The sequence below is a fragment of the Lonchura striata genome, chromosome 21 (assembly GCF_050655825.1).
Source record: "Lonchura striata isolate lonStrDom1 chromosome 21, ASM5065582v1, whole genome shotgun sequence".
NCBI lineage: Eukaryota > Metazoa > Chordata > Aves > Passeriformes > Estrildidae > Lonchura > Lonchura striata.
In genome coordinates, this window is record NC_140723.1 from 1,443,406 (window position 1) to 1,460,626 (window position 17,221).

The window sequence follows — 17,221 nt, forward strand, 5'->3', positions numbered from 1 at the left end:
AAAGCAAAAGACTAACAGCCTTTATTCAGTTAGGGAAATGTGGGGCCCAGCAGTAAAATGCCTGGTGTTTATGCTGTGGATCCTGACAGCGTCTTCCTTCTGGAACTGAGCGGCTTCATTTGTTTGAAAACAAAATTGCTGTTAGTAGAAATCACAAAGTGGGCCAGCAGCCCCGCTCGCATCGTTAACAAATGCAGCAGCAGAGTTTTCTGTGCCACGGGATGGCGCTTCTGCAGCGTGCTGCTCCCTCGCTGAACTTGGCAGGGTTCAAGGGTTAAACACGCAGATATCCTCAAACTGCTTCCAAGCTGCGCTCTCCAGTAAAAGCGCTGTCAGACGCAGTACAGAGAGGCAGCAATGACCTTGAAGGACAAGAACAGAACTCCCCAAAGAAGCACTTGAAGGGTTTTATTCAAAGGTGTTTCAGACCACTTCAATTATCTTAAAAAAAAATCCCAAGGAGATAAACACAAAATGAAGTGTAATCTAAAAATCAAAGGTAACAATGTACATCTATTCTATAAAAAGCCTGGGATATATATTATGATCCAAGTATTGGTTTCCTTTCTGAGCACCCTGGTTAAGTCATCAAAATATTTTGTCCAAAAAAAAATTAGATCAATAAAGTACATTAAAGATGTATATGAAGACACAAGGCCAGATACCCTACCTGCCTCATCTCTGCATTTAAAAATGAATCAATTCTACTGCTATATAATTAATTGCAGCATGGATGAAAATATGTCCTAATAGCTCATATGGATCAGTTTAGTTCCATCTTGAGAACATCCAGCTTTTACGGGATGCTGTCCCTTGCTGACTCAAATCACAGTGCCCTGTGCACGGCTCGCTGTTCAGGTCATATTATTAGCGACTGTTCATCCTGAGCTAAAAACTTGCTGATGCAACCCTCAGTTCGTTTATCCTTTGCCAAAAGAGCAACTTTAAAAAATCCTTTTCTCTTTCGTCTATGTGTATAATAACTCAAACAAGATGAGATGGGGGTGAACTTTTAATATACTTACATGTAAGCTGGCCGTTCTGTAGCTGAGTTTCATTTCGAGTGCGAGGGAAAAGATTAATGTCTTCCAGAAATACAGTATTTTGTGGTATAATGAGGGAATTGGGCACAGGAAAGTTTGTAATAAGGAAAAAAAAAATACTTCATGTTCAAACTACACTTAGAAAAGGCTGAGACCAAGCGCTCAGTGGGGTGTTGGTATCTTATTTTTTCCTTGGTATATTACTCAGCTCGCAACAATTAGATTTAGATCCTGTGAATTCTCAATGACTCGTCACTGAGGAGGGGCTAATATTTATGGGCCCATTAGAGAGGGAAGGCTTCAGCAGCTTGACCCTCCCTGGGATCGCTGCGTCCCGGAGCGGCAGCTGCTCCCTCACGAGCCGCGGGGTCCCTGACGAGCCCCTCATGAGCCCCGGGGTCCCTCATGAACCCCGGGGTCCCTCATGAACCCCTCACGAGACCCCCGGGGTCCCTGACGAGCCCCTCATGAGCCCTGGGGTCCCTCTCGAGCCCCCCGGGGTCCCTCACGAGCCCCTCAGGAGCCCCGGGGTCCCTCTCGAGCCCCCCGGGGTCCCTCTCGAGCCCCTCATGAGCCCCGGGGTCCCTCACGAACCCCTCACGAGCCCCCCGGGGTCCCTCATGAGCCCCGGGGTCCCTCACGAGCCCCCCGGGGTCCCTCACGAACCCCTCACGAGCCCCCCGGGGTCCCTCACGGGCCCCTCACGCGCCCCCTCCGGGCCCGCCTTTCCCGGGCCCCGCCCAGGCCCCGCCCCTCCCGCCCCTCGGGCCGCTGCCATTGGCCGGCGCGGCGCGCGCGCGGCCCCGGCGTGCCCGGCCCCCCGCGGGGTCACGTGATCCCCAAGATGGCCGCCGCCGCCCTGTTGTTTTGATGAATAATCTCTGCGCGGGGCAGCGGCCGCGGGCGGGCGGGGGCCGGCGCCGGGAGCTCTGAGGGGCGCGGGGGCACCGGGAGGGCGGCTTCCCCTCGGCCGCGGCGGCAGCTGAGGCGCGGGCGGGCGGCGGGGAGCGGGCCGGGGGCGGCGGTGCTGCCGGCGGGCGAGGCGCGGCGTGGTCGCCCCGGAGATGCCCTTGTGAGGCGGCCCGGGGGGCAGCGGCGGCAGGAGAGCGCTGCCTCGGAGCGGCCCCGCGGCGGGGCGGAGGAACGCGCCCCTCCTCCGGACACCATTAAGAGGAAGGCGATGGAGGAGCTGAGCGCGGACGAGGCGAGTGCGCGGGGCCGGGGCCCGAGGGGCGGGTGGGCCGCGGGGAGGGAGGGGGCGCCGGGCTGTGCTGGGCCCCGCTCGGACCCCAGGGTGTGCAGGCAGCGAGTCTGAGCAGCTCTGCCTTCGCCCCGTGGCTGTGCTCCGTGTTTTTCTCTTTCCTCCTGTCCCCGGGCTGTCCCTGACCCGCGACCCCCCGGCTCGGCCATGGGGACGGGTTGCTGCTCTCCTGGTTAATTGTTTATTCTCTGCTTCCATCTGCTAGGTAGCCTTTGTCTGCAGCGTGTTTCCCCTCTGTGTCAATGTTCTTTGTGTGTGATTTGAAACACCCAACCTTTTAGCATAGTAGAACACTTGAAATTTTGCTTCCCTAGACTCTTTGCTGAGAAGCAAGATGGGTGTGTTCGTGGTCTTATATTTAGTATCATTTCTTCTTGAAGCAGCTTGAATCAGGCTTCTCAGTTTTCCACTGTTTCCTTTGATTTTCTTTATTTTTTCAAGCTCTTCGTCTTTCACTCAAGAATTTTAGTGTTATGCTGTAGTTGGCAAATACCTATAATGTATATATTCTATTCACATAGAATAAAGTAAACTATTCCTGGTTTCTTTCTTTTAAAGGATGCTGTTTCCCTATTTTTTAATATAGAATAAGGTCTTATGTTTTGCCCATATATTAGAGGATTTCCAAATTAATTATTTGGGTTCTTATAGCAGGATCCAGGGAGTTTCCCACTGATCCTGTGTAATCCTGGAATGAAAATGTATTGTATTGGACCTGCTGCAATACAGGCTCAGTGCTGTATTTATATTCCAGGGAGGATCAAAAGAAGTTATTTTTATTCTGTCCATATCTTATAGTGGGATTCTAGAGCAGGGTGGCTGCTGTTGTCACTCAGATTTGTATTCCAAAAAGTTGGGATGTTTTTGATGATGTTCTCTGTCACGATTTAGCAATCCTGCTGTGTTGCATCATGATCTAGGAGAAAACACTTTGTGCTGTTTACTTGATGAAGGTCCTCATAGTCTGTGGAAGCACTGAGAAAAGGAGAACAGCTCCCATGTTAGGAGGAGTGGGATGGGACACTGGTGGTGTAAGTCTACTGTGGAAGAGGGTCTCCAGTTTTACAGGTGTGTTTCGTGAGTACTTTGTTTACATGCAGTTCTTCTCATTGTTAAACTGCCCTGATGCTGAGGTGTTTTATGATTAATTTCAGAATTATTCAACCTATGTAGGCTTATTTGTGTCACTGCCTCAGCACGTTACTGACATCATCAAAACCACTGCATCATGGATCTGAGGCTGCAGGAAAGGAGTTCTCCAGTGAGGACTCATCCACCTTTTTGGCCAAATGTTTGTCTCGAGCAACTTTTCCACGTCCTTCTTGTCCAGTTCAGCAAGGACCAACCCATATGGTCTTTTAGGTGATTGCTTGTGACAATCTTTTATCATTTTTAAAGGAGTCACGGTGTCACTTCTTGTTATTAATGGGTCGCTCACTGAAAAGTCAGAGCCAAGTCAATTTTAATTTTCCTCCACATCTCCCCTTTACTGTTACTTGGCATGATGGGCCTGGATCAGACTATACTGAAAAATAACCTTCTGGAAATATATTAAAGGTGACTTCTTCAGATTCAGACTTTTTTTCAGGCAATAACTGGAGGTGAAAAAATACTTAATGGAATTTTAATTGCAAGGCTCTAACAGATAAAGTTATCTTCTGTTATCAAGCCATAATTAAATATAACACTAACGGGTTGCAGCTTAAAAAGAAGAGATACACAATTGATCACACACGTTTTTTAGTTTCAAGAAGCTATTTTCCCCTCTAATTAACAGTGTCTCTCCCTGACATTTCTTGGTGTTTGCTTTGTTAATGCACTAGAAGTTGTAATTCATTACAGACCATAGTAAAATTTTTAGGAGGAGGAGGAGAGAAAGAAATTTCCTTCTTAGTATGTGAGTTTTGGCACAGTAGATAGCACAAGATGAGAACAGGGACTTCACAGAAAAAAAGTAGAATCCAGCTACATGTAGCATAACGTGGGAAAAAATGATGTGAGTTTGTCATCTTCCAACATGGGCGTGATTTTTGAGTAGCATTTTCTGAGAATATGACCACTATGACCAGAAAAATGGAGCATTTCTTAAACCAGTTTAACATGCTCTAATGAATACAAGAAAAAGAAAGCTATCAGTTCAAATTACCATTTATTGTACAGATTTGGAACTCTTCCCCATTATGGTTGAGCAGGAAATTTCTTTACAGTCTCATTAAGCAATTGCCACTCTAACAGATACTGATACATGTTTTTTATAATGGGGAATGTGTGAGCCTGAGGGACTAGTATTCCTGGTTGTATCTTTATTACCTGGTGCCAAATTAAATTATCAGTCAACCATCTTTAGCAGGTGCTCTTTTTTTACATTTTTTGTTGTGGTGCATGCAGATAACAGCTTTTAAGAAGTCAATTTAGATCAAAAATGTGCTTCTGAAAACTGCTGTTTATAGATGTAGTCCAGATGTGTCCAGCAAAAACTGTACTAGACTCTGCTAGTTAAAAAAAAATGTGCCTTTTCCATTCAGCCAATTAGGTTTTTCTTAAATTAGGCTTTTAAACTGTGTGTTCTGGAGCTGTGCTCTGCAGGGAAGATGGGCTGTGGAGCAAGCAATGTCCATGTAATAGTTAAGACTGAAAACCTTGTCACTATTAGGTAACATAATGGCACACAACAGCTTTGTCATATGTCACTGGTTCAGGTCTGAAATCAAGGGTTTGGGATTATTCAAATACCCTAAACTTCCCTAAAACATTGTTTGAGACCCCCAGCTTTGTGCTGCTGGGTGGTAATTTGGGGTGTCATTCAGTCTGAAATGGGAACAGGTTATTGGAGGGAACTCCCACACTTCTGAGCTGAGATTTGGGGTCTCGTTTGTCCTTTGCTGGGCAAACAAACTCTGTCTCCTGAGTCCCCAGCTGTGTCCTCAGCATAAAGCCCATCTTCCCTCCTCTCCCTGCTGTTCAGCTGGAAGATACAGGGAATTAACTGGATAGAATGTGTCCACCAATTTTATACCATCTTTTCAAACTCGGCCTGTACTTGGCCTTTTTAGCATAGTATTTCTCCTCTTTTGTCTCTTACTTAAGACTTCCTAATTTTCAGATCAAACTTTAGATTCCTGTAATTATTTTATATAAGCCTGGAGGAACATGACAGCTTGGGGTATCCAAGAACCAGATCTGTCCTTTTACATGTGCTCCATGTACCCTCAGTTGTGAAAGCTGTAGCTGTCACTGGTAAAAATATTAAGACTCGTTTGTTTATATTTTAGCATTACTTTGTTCAGCAGTAAGGAAGGTAATTGTAATTTACCTATCATCCTTAAAGGGGCAGGGAAAAATATTGTATTAGTTTTTATTGCAATATCCTAAAGCAGCAGAAATCTGTGCAGATTTCTTGTTCTAGGCCCTCTTCAGACTATTTTGCAGGGCAGGTTACAGTCTGGGGGACTGGTCCCTAAGAAAGGTGGGTGCCTGATGGACTGAGAGTGACCGATACAAGGCAGAAGATTTGTCTGAGTGTCCTCCTGTTCAGCAGTGCTGACTGCAGCTGGATTTGCTGGGACTTGGGCATGGATCTTGCCTGGGAAGAGAAGGAATGCCAATTGCCACCAGTGTCCTCAGTTACCTGCCTGACACTGGGAGAGGATGAAGGGGGGACCTTGTTTGACTTATCAATTGGACTAGACTTGTGAATTAATTAGTAAATGCATTGGGTTATCATCTCTGTCTTTTTCTCCTCACATATATCCTTCCTTACATCTGATTTGGAACTAGCTAGCATTAAGCTCCCCTATTTTGCTTTACAAGGAGGAAGGATTAGAGATTTTATTCATAGCTATTTTTTTGAGTCTTAAAAAAAATTTAGCTGCCTTCCATGTTCATGTGGTGACACCTGTCGTGGAGGGAGATGTAGTTCCAGACACTGTTTTCCCACAGTTTTTGAAGTCTGATTTAATTTGATCTGTTCTTCTTCCTGTTGGAGTAGGTTTCACAGGCCATTAAATGATACAGGAATGTACTGTAGACATTGACTTGACACAAATCTTTTGTTCACTCTTTCAGTTGCCTGGCAGTTCTTTAGGACTATGAGCAGGAGTGAAAACTTTTAAGTTGTGTGCAATGCTTGAGTGTCATAATACAAAGAGAATAACAGGAATTGCTGATTTTTGTAGGGAGTTGACATCCTCAAATACGATTCTTTTATTTGGGGCCTGTTTCACGGCAGAGATGTAAGCTTTGGACCCAGATCCTGTAAGGCAGCCTGTGATAATAAATGATATATTTTATGATTTTTGTTTATGTGAAGCTTAAACTATTATAAATCTAATTGTATATGTTTTATTTTGTCTATTTCTCATGTATAATAGTAGTGTTATGTGATCACACACTAGTTTTAATAAGTAGGTTCATAGCGTTTTTTGTAGATGGATTTTGAAGGCAGATGCTTCTCTGTCTTAAAAGGAACATGCAAAAACTGTTTTAAAAATTCTTTATGATGGACTGCCTCTAGGTGATAAGGGGATGTTTTTCACTCTGTCTTGTCTTGTCAAGTTGCTTCTGTCCAGCACACAGGATGCGTGCTCTTGGTGTTGTAGCTCTGTTTTGGATTAATTTGGACAGTAGTGGTCTTGAATAACTTTCAACTGGACCTTCTTTAGTGCGGCTGTGTTGGTATCATGTGGAGTGAAATTAAAGCAAAGGTCACATTCATGTTGTCCCTTTTATCACATTAACATGGTTTGTCAAGTGCCAAAGTAAATGGGGAGGACTATTGCAGGTTTTGAAATTGCTGAGCAGTAAACATTAAACTGGTCTTACACAACCCCTCGAGGGACAAACACAGCATTCCCAGTGCAAATGGTTTTCCAAGGCAGCAAATACATACTTAATATTTGAACATGGAGGGTACTGTAGTGCTGTGACACAGAGCAGAGGAAGGGCAGCCAGCCCAGCTGCACTGAGCAGGCTTCAGGTAAGGCTCCAGTGTCTGCCTTTGCAGGAGACAGAGTGGTTCACTGGGCTCCTCTCCATGGCAGGGGGTTCACTGGGCTCCTCTCCGTGGCAGGGGGATTCACTGGGCTCCTCTCCATGGCAGGGGGTTCACTGGGCTCCTCTCCGTGGCAGGGGGATTCACTGGGCTCCTCTCCATGGCAGGGGGTTCACTGGGCTCCTCTCCGTGGCAGGGGGATTCACTGGGCTCCTCTCCGTGGCAGGGGATTCACTGGGCTCCTCTCTGTGGCAGGGGGTTCACTGGGCTCCTCTCTGTGACAGTGGGGTTCTTCACTGGGCTCCTCTCTGTGGCAGAGGGGTTCACTGGGCTCCTCTCTGTGGCAGAGGGGTTCACTGGGCTCCTCTCTGTGGCAGGGGAGTTCACTGGGCTCCTCTCCATGGCAGGGGGATTCACTGGGCTCCTCTCTGTGGCAGGGGGATTCACTGGGCTCCTGTCCCTGGCAGACGGGTTCACTGGGCTCCTCTCTGTGACAGTGGGGTTCACTGGGCTCCTCTCTGTGTCAGGGGCGTTCACTTGGCTCCTCTCTGTGACCATGGTGCTCACTGGCTCTTCTCTGTGACCATGTACTCACTAGCTCCTCTCTTGACCATGTACTCACTGGCTCCTCTGTGTGACCATGGGGTTCACTGGCTCCTCTCTGTGACCATGTACTCAGTGGCTCCTCTCTGTGCCCATGGGGTTCACTTCTCTGTGTGCCCACGTACTCACTGGCTCCTCTCTGTGCCCATGTACTCACTGGCTCCTCTCTGTGCCCATGTACTCACTGGCTCCTCTCTGTGACCATGGGGTTCACTTCTCTGTGTGACCATGTACTCACTGGCTCCTCTCTGTGCCCATGTACTCACTGGCTCCTCTCTGTGCCCATGTACTCACTGGCTCCTCTCTGTGACCATGGGGTTCACTTCTCTGTGTGCCCGTGTACTCACTGGCTCCTCTCTGTGCCCATGTACTCACTGGCTGCTCTCTGTGACCATGGGGTTCACTGGCTCCTCTCTGTGACCATGTACTCACTGGCTCCTCTGTGTGCCCATGTACTCAGTGGCTCCTCTCTGTGACCATGGGGTTCACTTCTCTGTGTGCCCATGTACTCAGTGGCTCCTCTCTGTGACCATGGGGTTCACTTCTCTGTGTGCCCGTGTACTCAGTGGCTCCTCTGTGTGCCCATGTACTCAGTGGCTCCTCTCCCCGCAGATCCGGCGGAGGCGCCTGGCGCGGCTGGCGGGGGGCTCCTCGTCCCAGCCCAGCACCCCGCTGACGTCCCCGCAGAGAGAGACCCCGCCGGGGCCGCCGGGCGCAGCCCCCGCGCCGGGGCCCTCGCACAGCCTGGGCCTCCACGTGCACAGCATCACCCCAGCTACCTCTCCCATCGGGGCATCAGGTAGGCTGGCAGCTCCCGGCTGCTCCTGCGTGTCTGTGCTCATTCCTTCCTCAGCTCCTCGCTGTGTGCTGCTGCTCCTGCTCTTACCGAAAGGCATTTTCAGAAACGTTGCAAAACGGTGAAGCAAGGTGCTTTTTGTTTTAATTTCCCAAGCAATAAGTGGTTTTCCAATTATTCCATTTACAGTTGTTTTCCAGGTGTGAGTAAATTCATGGCATTTACAATATGGGTTACCGGAGCTTGAAAAAGTTTGTAATAAAGTTTATTATTACACAATATTATGGAAAAAATGTGTCAAGGAGATGGAAAATCCCTTTCAAGTCTTGCAACACAGTTTCTATTGATTGGTTTCTAGCAATCAGTCTCAAGTTAATTTTTGATTTTTAGTTGCAGGCAATCAGCAGAATTAAAAATAGCAATCTGTGACTGGACATTGTCAGTGTAAGAATAAAGTATTTGCTTGCTGCTTGGTATTACTTTGCTAATTTCACTATTTACTGGAGGGAATGCAAAAAGGATATTTAGAAATTGTATTTATTTCAGAAGATGCAACAAATAACTGATCTGTTAAAATCATGCAAATGCAGCAGGCAGGGGAAGTTGGGAGGCTTGCTTTATAGAGAGGGGAAGACAAAATTCATGTCTTTATTGCATATTTGACCTGACAGAAATTAATTTTGATTTCAAATTATCTGACTTAGAAATCAGGACAAATTGGCATGTTTCCAGTATTGTGATATTTATCTGAAAACTGAAATTGTTTTGCTTGTTGTGGTACTAAGCTTAGAGGTTCTCAAAACCATCCTAAAACAAATATCAAGATGGTTCTAACCAGGTTTCCAATATGATTTCTGGCAGTTTAATAAAAATAACATTTTTCCAGTGGTCGTTGAGCTTGCAGAATTCATTAGCATTTACCTATTTGTTTCTTGAATTTTCTGGTTTTCCCTTTGGCAGCTAGAGTATTTTACAAGCTTAAATCTTTTAGTTTAATTACAGTGCTGTTCAGAAATACCTAGAAGTGACTCCTTCCTGCTTGTTTTGTTTCCTTGCATCCAAAGCAGGACAGAGAAAAGCTATCAAAAGCATTTCCCGAGATAAACTCATTGCAGATGGAATTTAACACTCTGTATTGTCCTCACGATGAAAGGCAGCAATGCAGAGGTGGAGGTGACTTCTTTTCCTTAAGAACAGTGCAGAGTTCCCTCAGCCTGTGGTTACATGACTGTTTTAATCCACCTGAGGTCTGACTCTTCCTGAAAGGAGTATTTGTTCCTCTGCTGTCCATGGCAGCTGTGTGATGAGGGGAATCGTGGGCTTAATATAAGTGAAAACTAACCCAGGAAAAGTAAATGTTTAATTTTCAAACAGAAGAGGTCCTGATCCGTCCTAAGGCACAACTCTGGATAAACAAAACTGGCAGCAGAGCAGGAGGTGTGGAAATGTGTACCTGGAGGTAGAAATGCTCAGGTATTGGCAGACAGCTGTATTGAGGTTTGAAGTGTTCAGACAGTGAAGACCTTGGAGATTTCTGTTTTGAGAATTCCCCATCACATCAGGGAAAGAGCTTTGGTTAAATTGGGGAATGGATCAGGAAAAAAATATTCATAATGGTTTATCTTGTGTGTTTATGTAGCATAAGTGAATACTTGGCTAATGCTGTGTGGTTTGCAGCAGTTCCTTTCAGCAGCAGACTGAAGTGACTGCAGAAGATTTTAATTCATTTGGACACACAGAGAGCAGCTCCAGCAGAATAGTGTCCTTGTAAGCATCCATTGTTCTAAGGAGTTGCCTGGCATGGTGAGATCAGACATAGGAATCAATTTCATGGAAAATATCATTATTTTGTATGTATTTTGACAGTACCTTAGCCTAAAACCAGTGTTATCAGTGACAACTGGAACTTTAGATGTCAGGTATTTTATTGTGTACCTGAGCTAGCAAAGTAGAGATGCAAGTAAATTCTGAAAGATCTATATGAAAAGATGCTAGGTTGAGGAGGGCTGTTAATGAGTGCTGCAGCATCACTGTTAAAGTACATTTTCCTGACTGTAAGAGTAAGACCCCCAGGGAATGCAGAACAATGCAGTGCTTTACCCTGGTGGGTCCTGTTTGCTCTGGTCTCTTTTGTCCACTGACTTAGCTAGATTTTCTTTGGGAAGAGGGAAGAGGAGAGATGAAGAACTTGAAATATTTGTTGCCCCTTTGTAATTGATGATGTAACTCCATTGTAATGGCCTAGTGTTAAGTCCTGTTCTGATGGGACAGTCTTTAGAGGGGCTCTGACAATATCTTAAGGTAGTAGACACAGCAACCTTGTAATAGATCAGTTTTTATAGGAGTGAATCTCTGAGCACTTCATGGATGCAAGTTTATCTTTGTTTGATGCAGGTAAGTGCTCCTACATTGGTGCTGCAAGGGGAGGTAGAAAATGTGATTATCTGTAGTCAAATGTTGTTATTAACTTTTATTTGCTAATGCAGTGCTAAGAATGGTTAAGAGCTGGACTGAAAAACAGTATTTCCTCTCCTTTTCCATCCAAATAATGCAGTGCCTTCTCACTGCTCACAGTAATCGTGGTGGTGCCTTTTCTTTAGGAGTAGCCCACCGAAGCCAGAGCAGCGAAGGAGTGAGTTCCCTCAGCAGTTCTCCATCCAACAGCCTTGAAACCCAATCTCAGTCCCTCTCTCGGTCTCAGAGCATGGACATTGATAGTGTCTCCTGTGAGAAAAGGTAAAAAATACAGCTTGTAACAGCTGCCAAATGTGGCACAATGCTGGTGTTCAAACCTCTAACAGGACAAAGCTCTGCCCTCCCCACTCCCAGGTGTGTTAATGCAGTAGGGTTAATGCTTAAAAATCATACACTGATTAGACCACTGTAATGCTTTCTCTAGCCTGGTTTTAATGGGTATTCGTGACCTAAAGTGGTGGAAGACAACACATTATCTTAGACATTAACAGATAAGTGTGTCTGGTGGGGATAATTCTGCTACTCTATTTAAAAGAAAAGGGTTGTGGGATGTGATAGCTGTGTAGTTTGTATTGGCTGCTGAAGAAATTTAGAACTCTAATGTAATATGAGAAACATTTATCAACCAGTGATTTTAATTGCTGTTTGTGCAGTGCTTTCTCTGCTGCATCTGCTTAAGATGACACTCTTAAGATGACATCTGCTTAAGGGGACACTCTTTCAGTCAGCATCTTACAGAGGGCTGCCTGCAACTTTCTACAAGTTAATGGGCTTTTTGTCTTATTTCCCCTTGCAGTATGTCCCAGGTAGATGTGGATTCAGGAATTGAGAACATGGAGGTTGATGAGAACGATCGCAGAGAGAAACGGAGTCTGACGGACAAGGTGAGCCTGGGTTGTGCTGCCTGGAGGAGGCATGAGCTCAGTTCCCTCCTTATATTGAACACATACTTTTGAGAGGGTGGAACTAATCCTGGAACTAGCCCTCAGGTGTCATCTGCAAACAATTTCTTCACTGCATTTTCTCATTAAAATTTGCCTGAAGGGAAAAAAAAGGTCAAAACTTCCAATATCAAAGCTGCATTTTGATGTCTCAAATTGGTTTGCAAAAGATATTTGAAAATGGAAGAAAATTATTTGGTCTATATTCTATTACAGAGTGAACCATTAATGCCCACATCAATTTTTGAATACACAGTAGGCCTGATGAAACATTTTTTAAGCAACCTTGAAGATTGTTGCATCTTACTTACATAGCGCAGCATGCCTACTCACAGAGTACTGCTTCAAATGTATGCTATGTATGCTGGAGTAATGTTGTGTAATAAGGTTCTCTTCTGGATATTAAAAGAAAATCTGTAAGAATTACCTATCAAGTTTTAGAGAGATGGCAGAACCCTTTAATGTAGAAATAGAAAGCAAGTACAAAGCTCTAATCCACTCCTCAAATTGTCCTTTCTGTCATTTGATTTTAAGGCTGATGTGAAATAGAGCCATAAAGAAATGAAACATCAGTTTAGTGAAGTTTCTGCCACAAACTTTGCAGTGCTCATTAGATGTCTTTGCTCTTTCTGCTTTATCAGTAATAAGGTCAGTTGGTAAAGCCTGGCCTGAAGCCACAGCAGCAGTGCTGCCACAGGATCCTCGGGCATCCCGAGCTGCAGGCAGGCACTCACAGCCTCCCCTGGGCACTGTGCAGCCTCCACTCAGTGGAGGGACACTCCTCCACTCAGGGCTGGGGGAGCAGGGAAGGGAGATCAAACCTTAGGAGTTAAGCTGAAGCCTCTTAACAAAGATCTGTACCTGATTGTACATGGACTAACACAAGTGTAAATCAGGTGCTGATTGTTTTGTTCCCCCAGGAACCTCTGTCGGGGTCGGAAGTGTCAGAGGAACAAGCTCTGCAGCTGGTCTGTAAGATCTTCAGAGTCTCTTGGAAGGACCGAGACAGAGATGTCATTTTCCTGAATTCACTTTCTGCCCAGTTCAAGCAGAACCCAAAGGAAGGTGGGTTCCTGAGCAGGAAGCACTGGCTACTTCAGTTTATTTTTTCAGAAATGTTTTAGTGAATTAAAGGATTGTCTTGTATCACAGTAGACATCTACCAGTTAATTTGATAAGCCAAAATTTCCTGATTATTTTATGTAATAGACTATATAGTCTATGTTAGCTGTAAGACATACCAAAACAATTGTTATTTTGTGTGTGTGGGGTATGTGCATGTTTTGTTTTCCTTTCTTTGACACAACTTGCCCAGCTCAACAGCAGGGTGAGAAAATGTGAGTGGAACACACAAGACAACTTTAATAACTGACTATAAGAGCTTTAAGTCATCTATGATCTTCTGTGTTTTCCATAAAGGCTGTATTTTTTGTAGCTATAATTCCAGAACTTAGGTTAATATAGACAGTGATAATTACAGATGTGTCAGTGCATTGTTTTTGCCAAAAACAATGCTCAGTTCACAGAAGTCTGCTTCTGTCCTTTTTTCCTCTGCTAATACTTACACCTGACTCCTGTGTAGATGAAGACTGAGGTGAGGGTATTGATTCTTTTCTTCTTAACAGTGTTTTCAGATTTTAAGGACTTGATCGGGCAGATTTTGATGGAAGTGCTGATGATGTCCACCCAGGCAAGGGATGAGAACCCCTTTGCCAGCCTGACAGCCACCTCCCAACCCATTGCTGCAGCTGCCCGCTCTCCTGACAGAAGCCTGATCTTAAATATGGGCTCCAACCCTGGAAGCAGCCCCATGTTCTGTAATGTGGGCTCCTTTGGTTCCAGCTCGTTGTCCAGGTGACTTCTGATTGTAACTGAATGCTGATTTCACTTGAATTGGTAGACTAGAAGAGAGAAAAGGGCATAGAAGTGTCTCAAGAACAATAAATAGAATGGATTCTTAAAGTTTTTCAGTCTTTTTCATGTGAGTGTCCCTCCATTTCACCATTTTTGATTACACTGCTGTGGCTAGGAATATATTTGATAGATTCAAGCCATGTAACTGTTTTCTGCTGAGAAGTGTCCCTAACTCGCATCACGGAGGCCATGATTTTTAGAAGTGTGTAGATTGTGACACAGTTTTATTGAACAACAGTAGAAAAGAATAATGTGTGTGAGCTGCAAAAATATTGCTGAAGAGTCATCAGAAGGGCAAGAATTTCTCTTGCTCATTTTATCTTCTTCACCCTTTTTCTGCATATCCTAAATTGTTGCTTTTTTTTTTTTTCTTTTTCCCCCCCGTAACTGGTTTAGTCTCTATGGGACTAGTCCAGCTCCTCCTACCAATTTCACAAGCTATGTACCAATGACTGGTTCATCTCTTACCCCACCAGCCAGTTCAGTTGCCACCCCAGCAGTGGCTCCCATTTCTGTCAGCTCTCAGCTGCCAGCAGCCAGCCCCTCGTGGACGCAGCCTTCCTCTGCGCGGTACCGCCCCTACACCGTGGCCCATCCCGGAGGCTCTGCTGCCGTCCCGCGCTCCTTGGGCATTTCCATCCCATCTAGTTCTCCAAGTCCTCCAGCCCTGGCTGCTGGCCCTGCAGCCATGCCACTCATCCCATCCAGACACAGGCCCGCAGCCGTGGTTCCACCTTTGTTTGCCGCTTCGCCCGGTGCCTGGCGCAGGCAGCCTTCCTTACAGAGCAGGATTCCTCCTAGGTATTGCACAAGAGCAGAGTGAGTTTGGTGTGTGCTCTGCAGGGTGTGGCATCAGCCTGCAGTATGGAAGAACTTACCTTTGTGCTGAGCTCACCCTACTCACCCCGAGTTGATTTCTGCCTTTGGGTTTGTGCTAATACCCTGACTTGCTAACCAGGTGTCTTTGACCCGCTTGTGTGCCTTTGAGGTGTGATGTAATTACTTTAAAGGCAGCAGTATGGTTTTGATTTCTTCCTCTTCGTAGATCCATTCCAGTTAAACTATAAGTTTTCAGTTCAGTTGCTGCTGCTGGATGGTAAACCACATAAAACTCCAGTCCCAAAATCAGCTTTCGTGGTAGGCCCTTAGTTAATTTGTTGAATGCTGTTACTTGCTGGACTGGCTTGGATTTGATTCCCTGGTGCATAGACTTAAATTACAGATCAGCATGTTTCAGAATGCCAGGATAAGTACCACTGCTTTTTCTCTCTTGGCTGTTCCTGGAATCCCTTGTTCCTGCAGGAGGGAGAAACAAAGAAACAAGATTTTGAGACCACAGCTTTAGAAATGTAGTATTTATTATTCAGTCATGTCTAAGCATTCCACTTTAGACATAATTTTTATTTGGTCTCAAAAGTTCCTTGTTCAATTTTTGAGTTGTAAATGTGTGCTGTTTATGATACCCGAATAACTTCTTGTAGTGTAACAAAGCATGTTAGTGTGGTCCTGGTTTTTCTAACATGGAGTTACCTGTTGTCTGCACATTTAGAGAAGATGATTTTTGACAGACCTAAAAGAAAAGCTACCATTTACTTTTTCTCCTGGCTTAAAAAAATCTCATAGCCTTTTCCATTTTTGTTGTGGTAGTTTATACGACAACCCTTTCTCCCTCCTCCTTCTTGCTGTTTCTGATGTGTCTGAGGACAGTAGTGATGAAGAAAATGAAGACGATGATTTTTCTTGTGTCCAATTTGGGTCCAGGTATTGAAGAAATAGAATGTAACCTGCATGTTTGGTTGTTTAGGAACTAACAGCCTGTGTAGTGTCAAGTGATCTTCAAAGTAATTTGGGGAGCAACTGAAGCCGAGGATGTGTCCTGGCTGGCTCGTTAAGTTGGTGTGTAAACATGTGTAATGAGTGCAGTTAGCTCTCCTTTGGAGACATGACTAAGGGAAATAAATGTTCATCATACAGTCTTCTATGCCTAATGAACGTGGTTCTGAGATGTTTGAGTGGAGCTTCTCTTGGGCTGTGTGACTAGAAGGAACAGTATTCGCCCTTGGCTGTAATTTTACATCATGTGCATGTTTTCCTATGAAAAACTGGAAAATGAGAGCAAGGGTTAACATGCACCTTCCAAGTGCCATCTCCTCTTTTCTACTTCAGTCTGATTTCAGGAGAGTGAACTTGATAACACAGCTGTAGGGGGGCTTTGTGTATGTGGAATTTAGGATTATTTTCTCCACTGTTTTGTTTAGTTTATATCCTGTTGGTGACTCAATCCAAATGTTGGATTGAGTTGCCAAGCTTTGGATAGGATTTCTGCTGTGCTCCTGAGGTTTTAGTGTGTTTATTGTGTCCTGGCATTTTGCAGACAGCAGTAAGTTGTTAGGCTGTAAACACAGTGGCTGAACAGCTATGCAACAACTGGCATGCTGAAAACACCAAGGCATTCAATGTGTGTGAAGGATGTATGAGCTTTGTGTTAGAATAGTAGGAGTTATGGCTGCAGTGAAATCTTTAGCAGAACGACTGTAGAACTAGTAGATTTTCATATAAATTTATGTTCTTAAAAGAGTATTTATTAAGCTGGATGTGAGAATTCAAGAGATTTAAAAAAGAGACCATTAAAAAACCCCCATGTGCATGATTTTGTGGTTACTGAGCACCGTTTCAATAGAGCTGTGTTTTACATGGGCTAGTTTTAATTGAATAACTGAAAACATCTCTCTGCAAACAGATTGCTGCTATTAGAATGTTGTGTTTCTGAAGCATCTGGTAGCTCAGCATGTGAACAGTAATAACTTTTCCTGGATTTATTGGTTGGACAGTAAAATCTGCACAATAGATTTGTATGGCTCGATTATAGAAATGTAAATTACTTTACAGTTGAAAGGAAATTCCAGTTCTGACAGTTTATAGTTTAAAATATATTTTTAAAAGCTGCATTTAAGGAAACCAGTAGTCTTATTTTCCAGTTTAAGATCTGGGCTTCTAAATTGGTCTTCATTCAAATCTGTCCTGACTGTACACAGACTTTTCTTTGAGAATTGCAGCAGACCATCTAAGTCATTGCTATTTTTTAGATTTCCTTTACATGCAGTGAATATATCATGTCTCTAATCTCTTCTGTAAAACGAAGATGTTGTTTTTAATTAACTTTGTTAAGCATTTTGTTGAGATGACAAGTCTGAGATT

At 44.5% G+C, this 17,221-nt stretch overlaps 1 protein-coding gene across 4 annotated transcripts in view; it reads left to right on the top strand.

Moving 5' to 3' along the window:
• Window positions 1-1,947: 1,947 nt before the first annotated feature.
• UBE4B (ubiquitination factor E4B) overlaps window positions 1,948-17,221 on the top strand; it is a 34,674-nt gene continuing 19,400 nt past the window's right edge. The window contains exons 1-8 of one of the 4 annotated variants that reach the window (XM_021537806.3): window positions 1,948-2,247; window positions 8,510-8,696; window positions 11,294-11,429; window positions 11,965-12,052; window positions 13,030-13,174; window positions 13,735-13,963; window positions 14,420-14,824; window positions 15,671-15,784. In XM_021537806.3, coding sequence (XP_021393481.3) covers window positions 2,224-2,247; window positions 8,510-8,696; window positions 11,294-11,429; window positions 11,965-12,052; window positions 13,030-13,174; window positions 13,735-13,963; window positions 14,420-14,824; window positions 15,671-15,784 — 1,328 coding nt within the window. In that variant the 5' untranslated portion in view covers window positions 1,948-2,223. The remainder of the gene's footprint in view (window positions 2,248-8,509; window positions 8,697-11,293; window positions 11,430-11,964; window positions 12,053-13,029; window positions 13,175-13,734; window positions 13,964-14,419; window positions 14,825-15,670; window positions 15,785-17,221) is intronic. The other 3 variants (XM_085558401.1, XM_085558400.1, XM_021537805.3) reach the window with 3 other exon arrangements.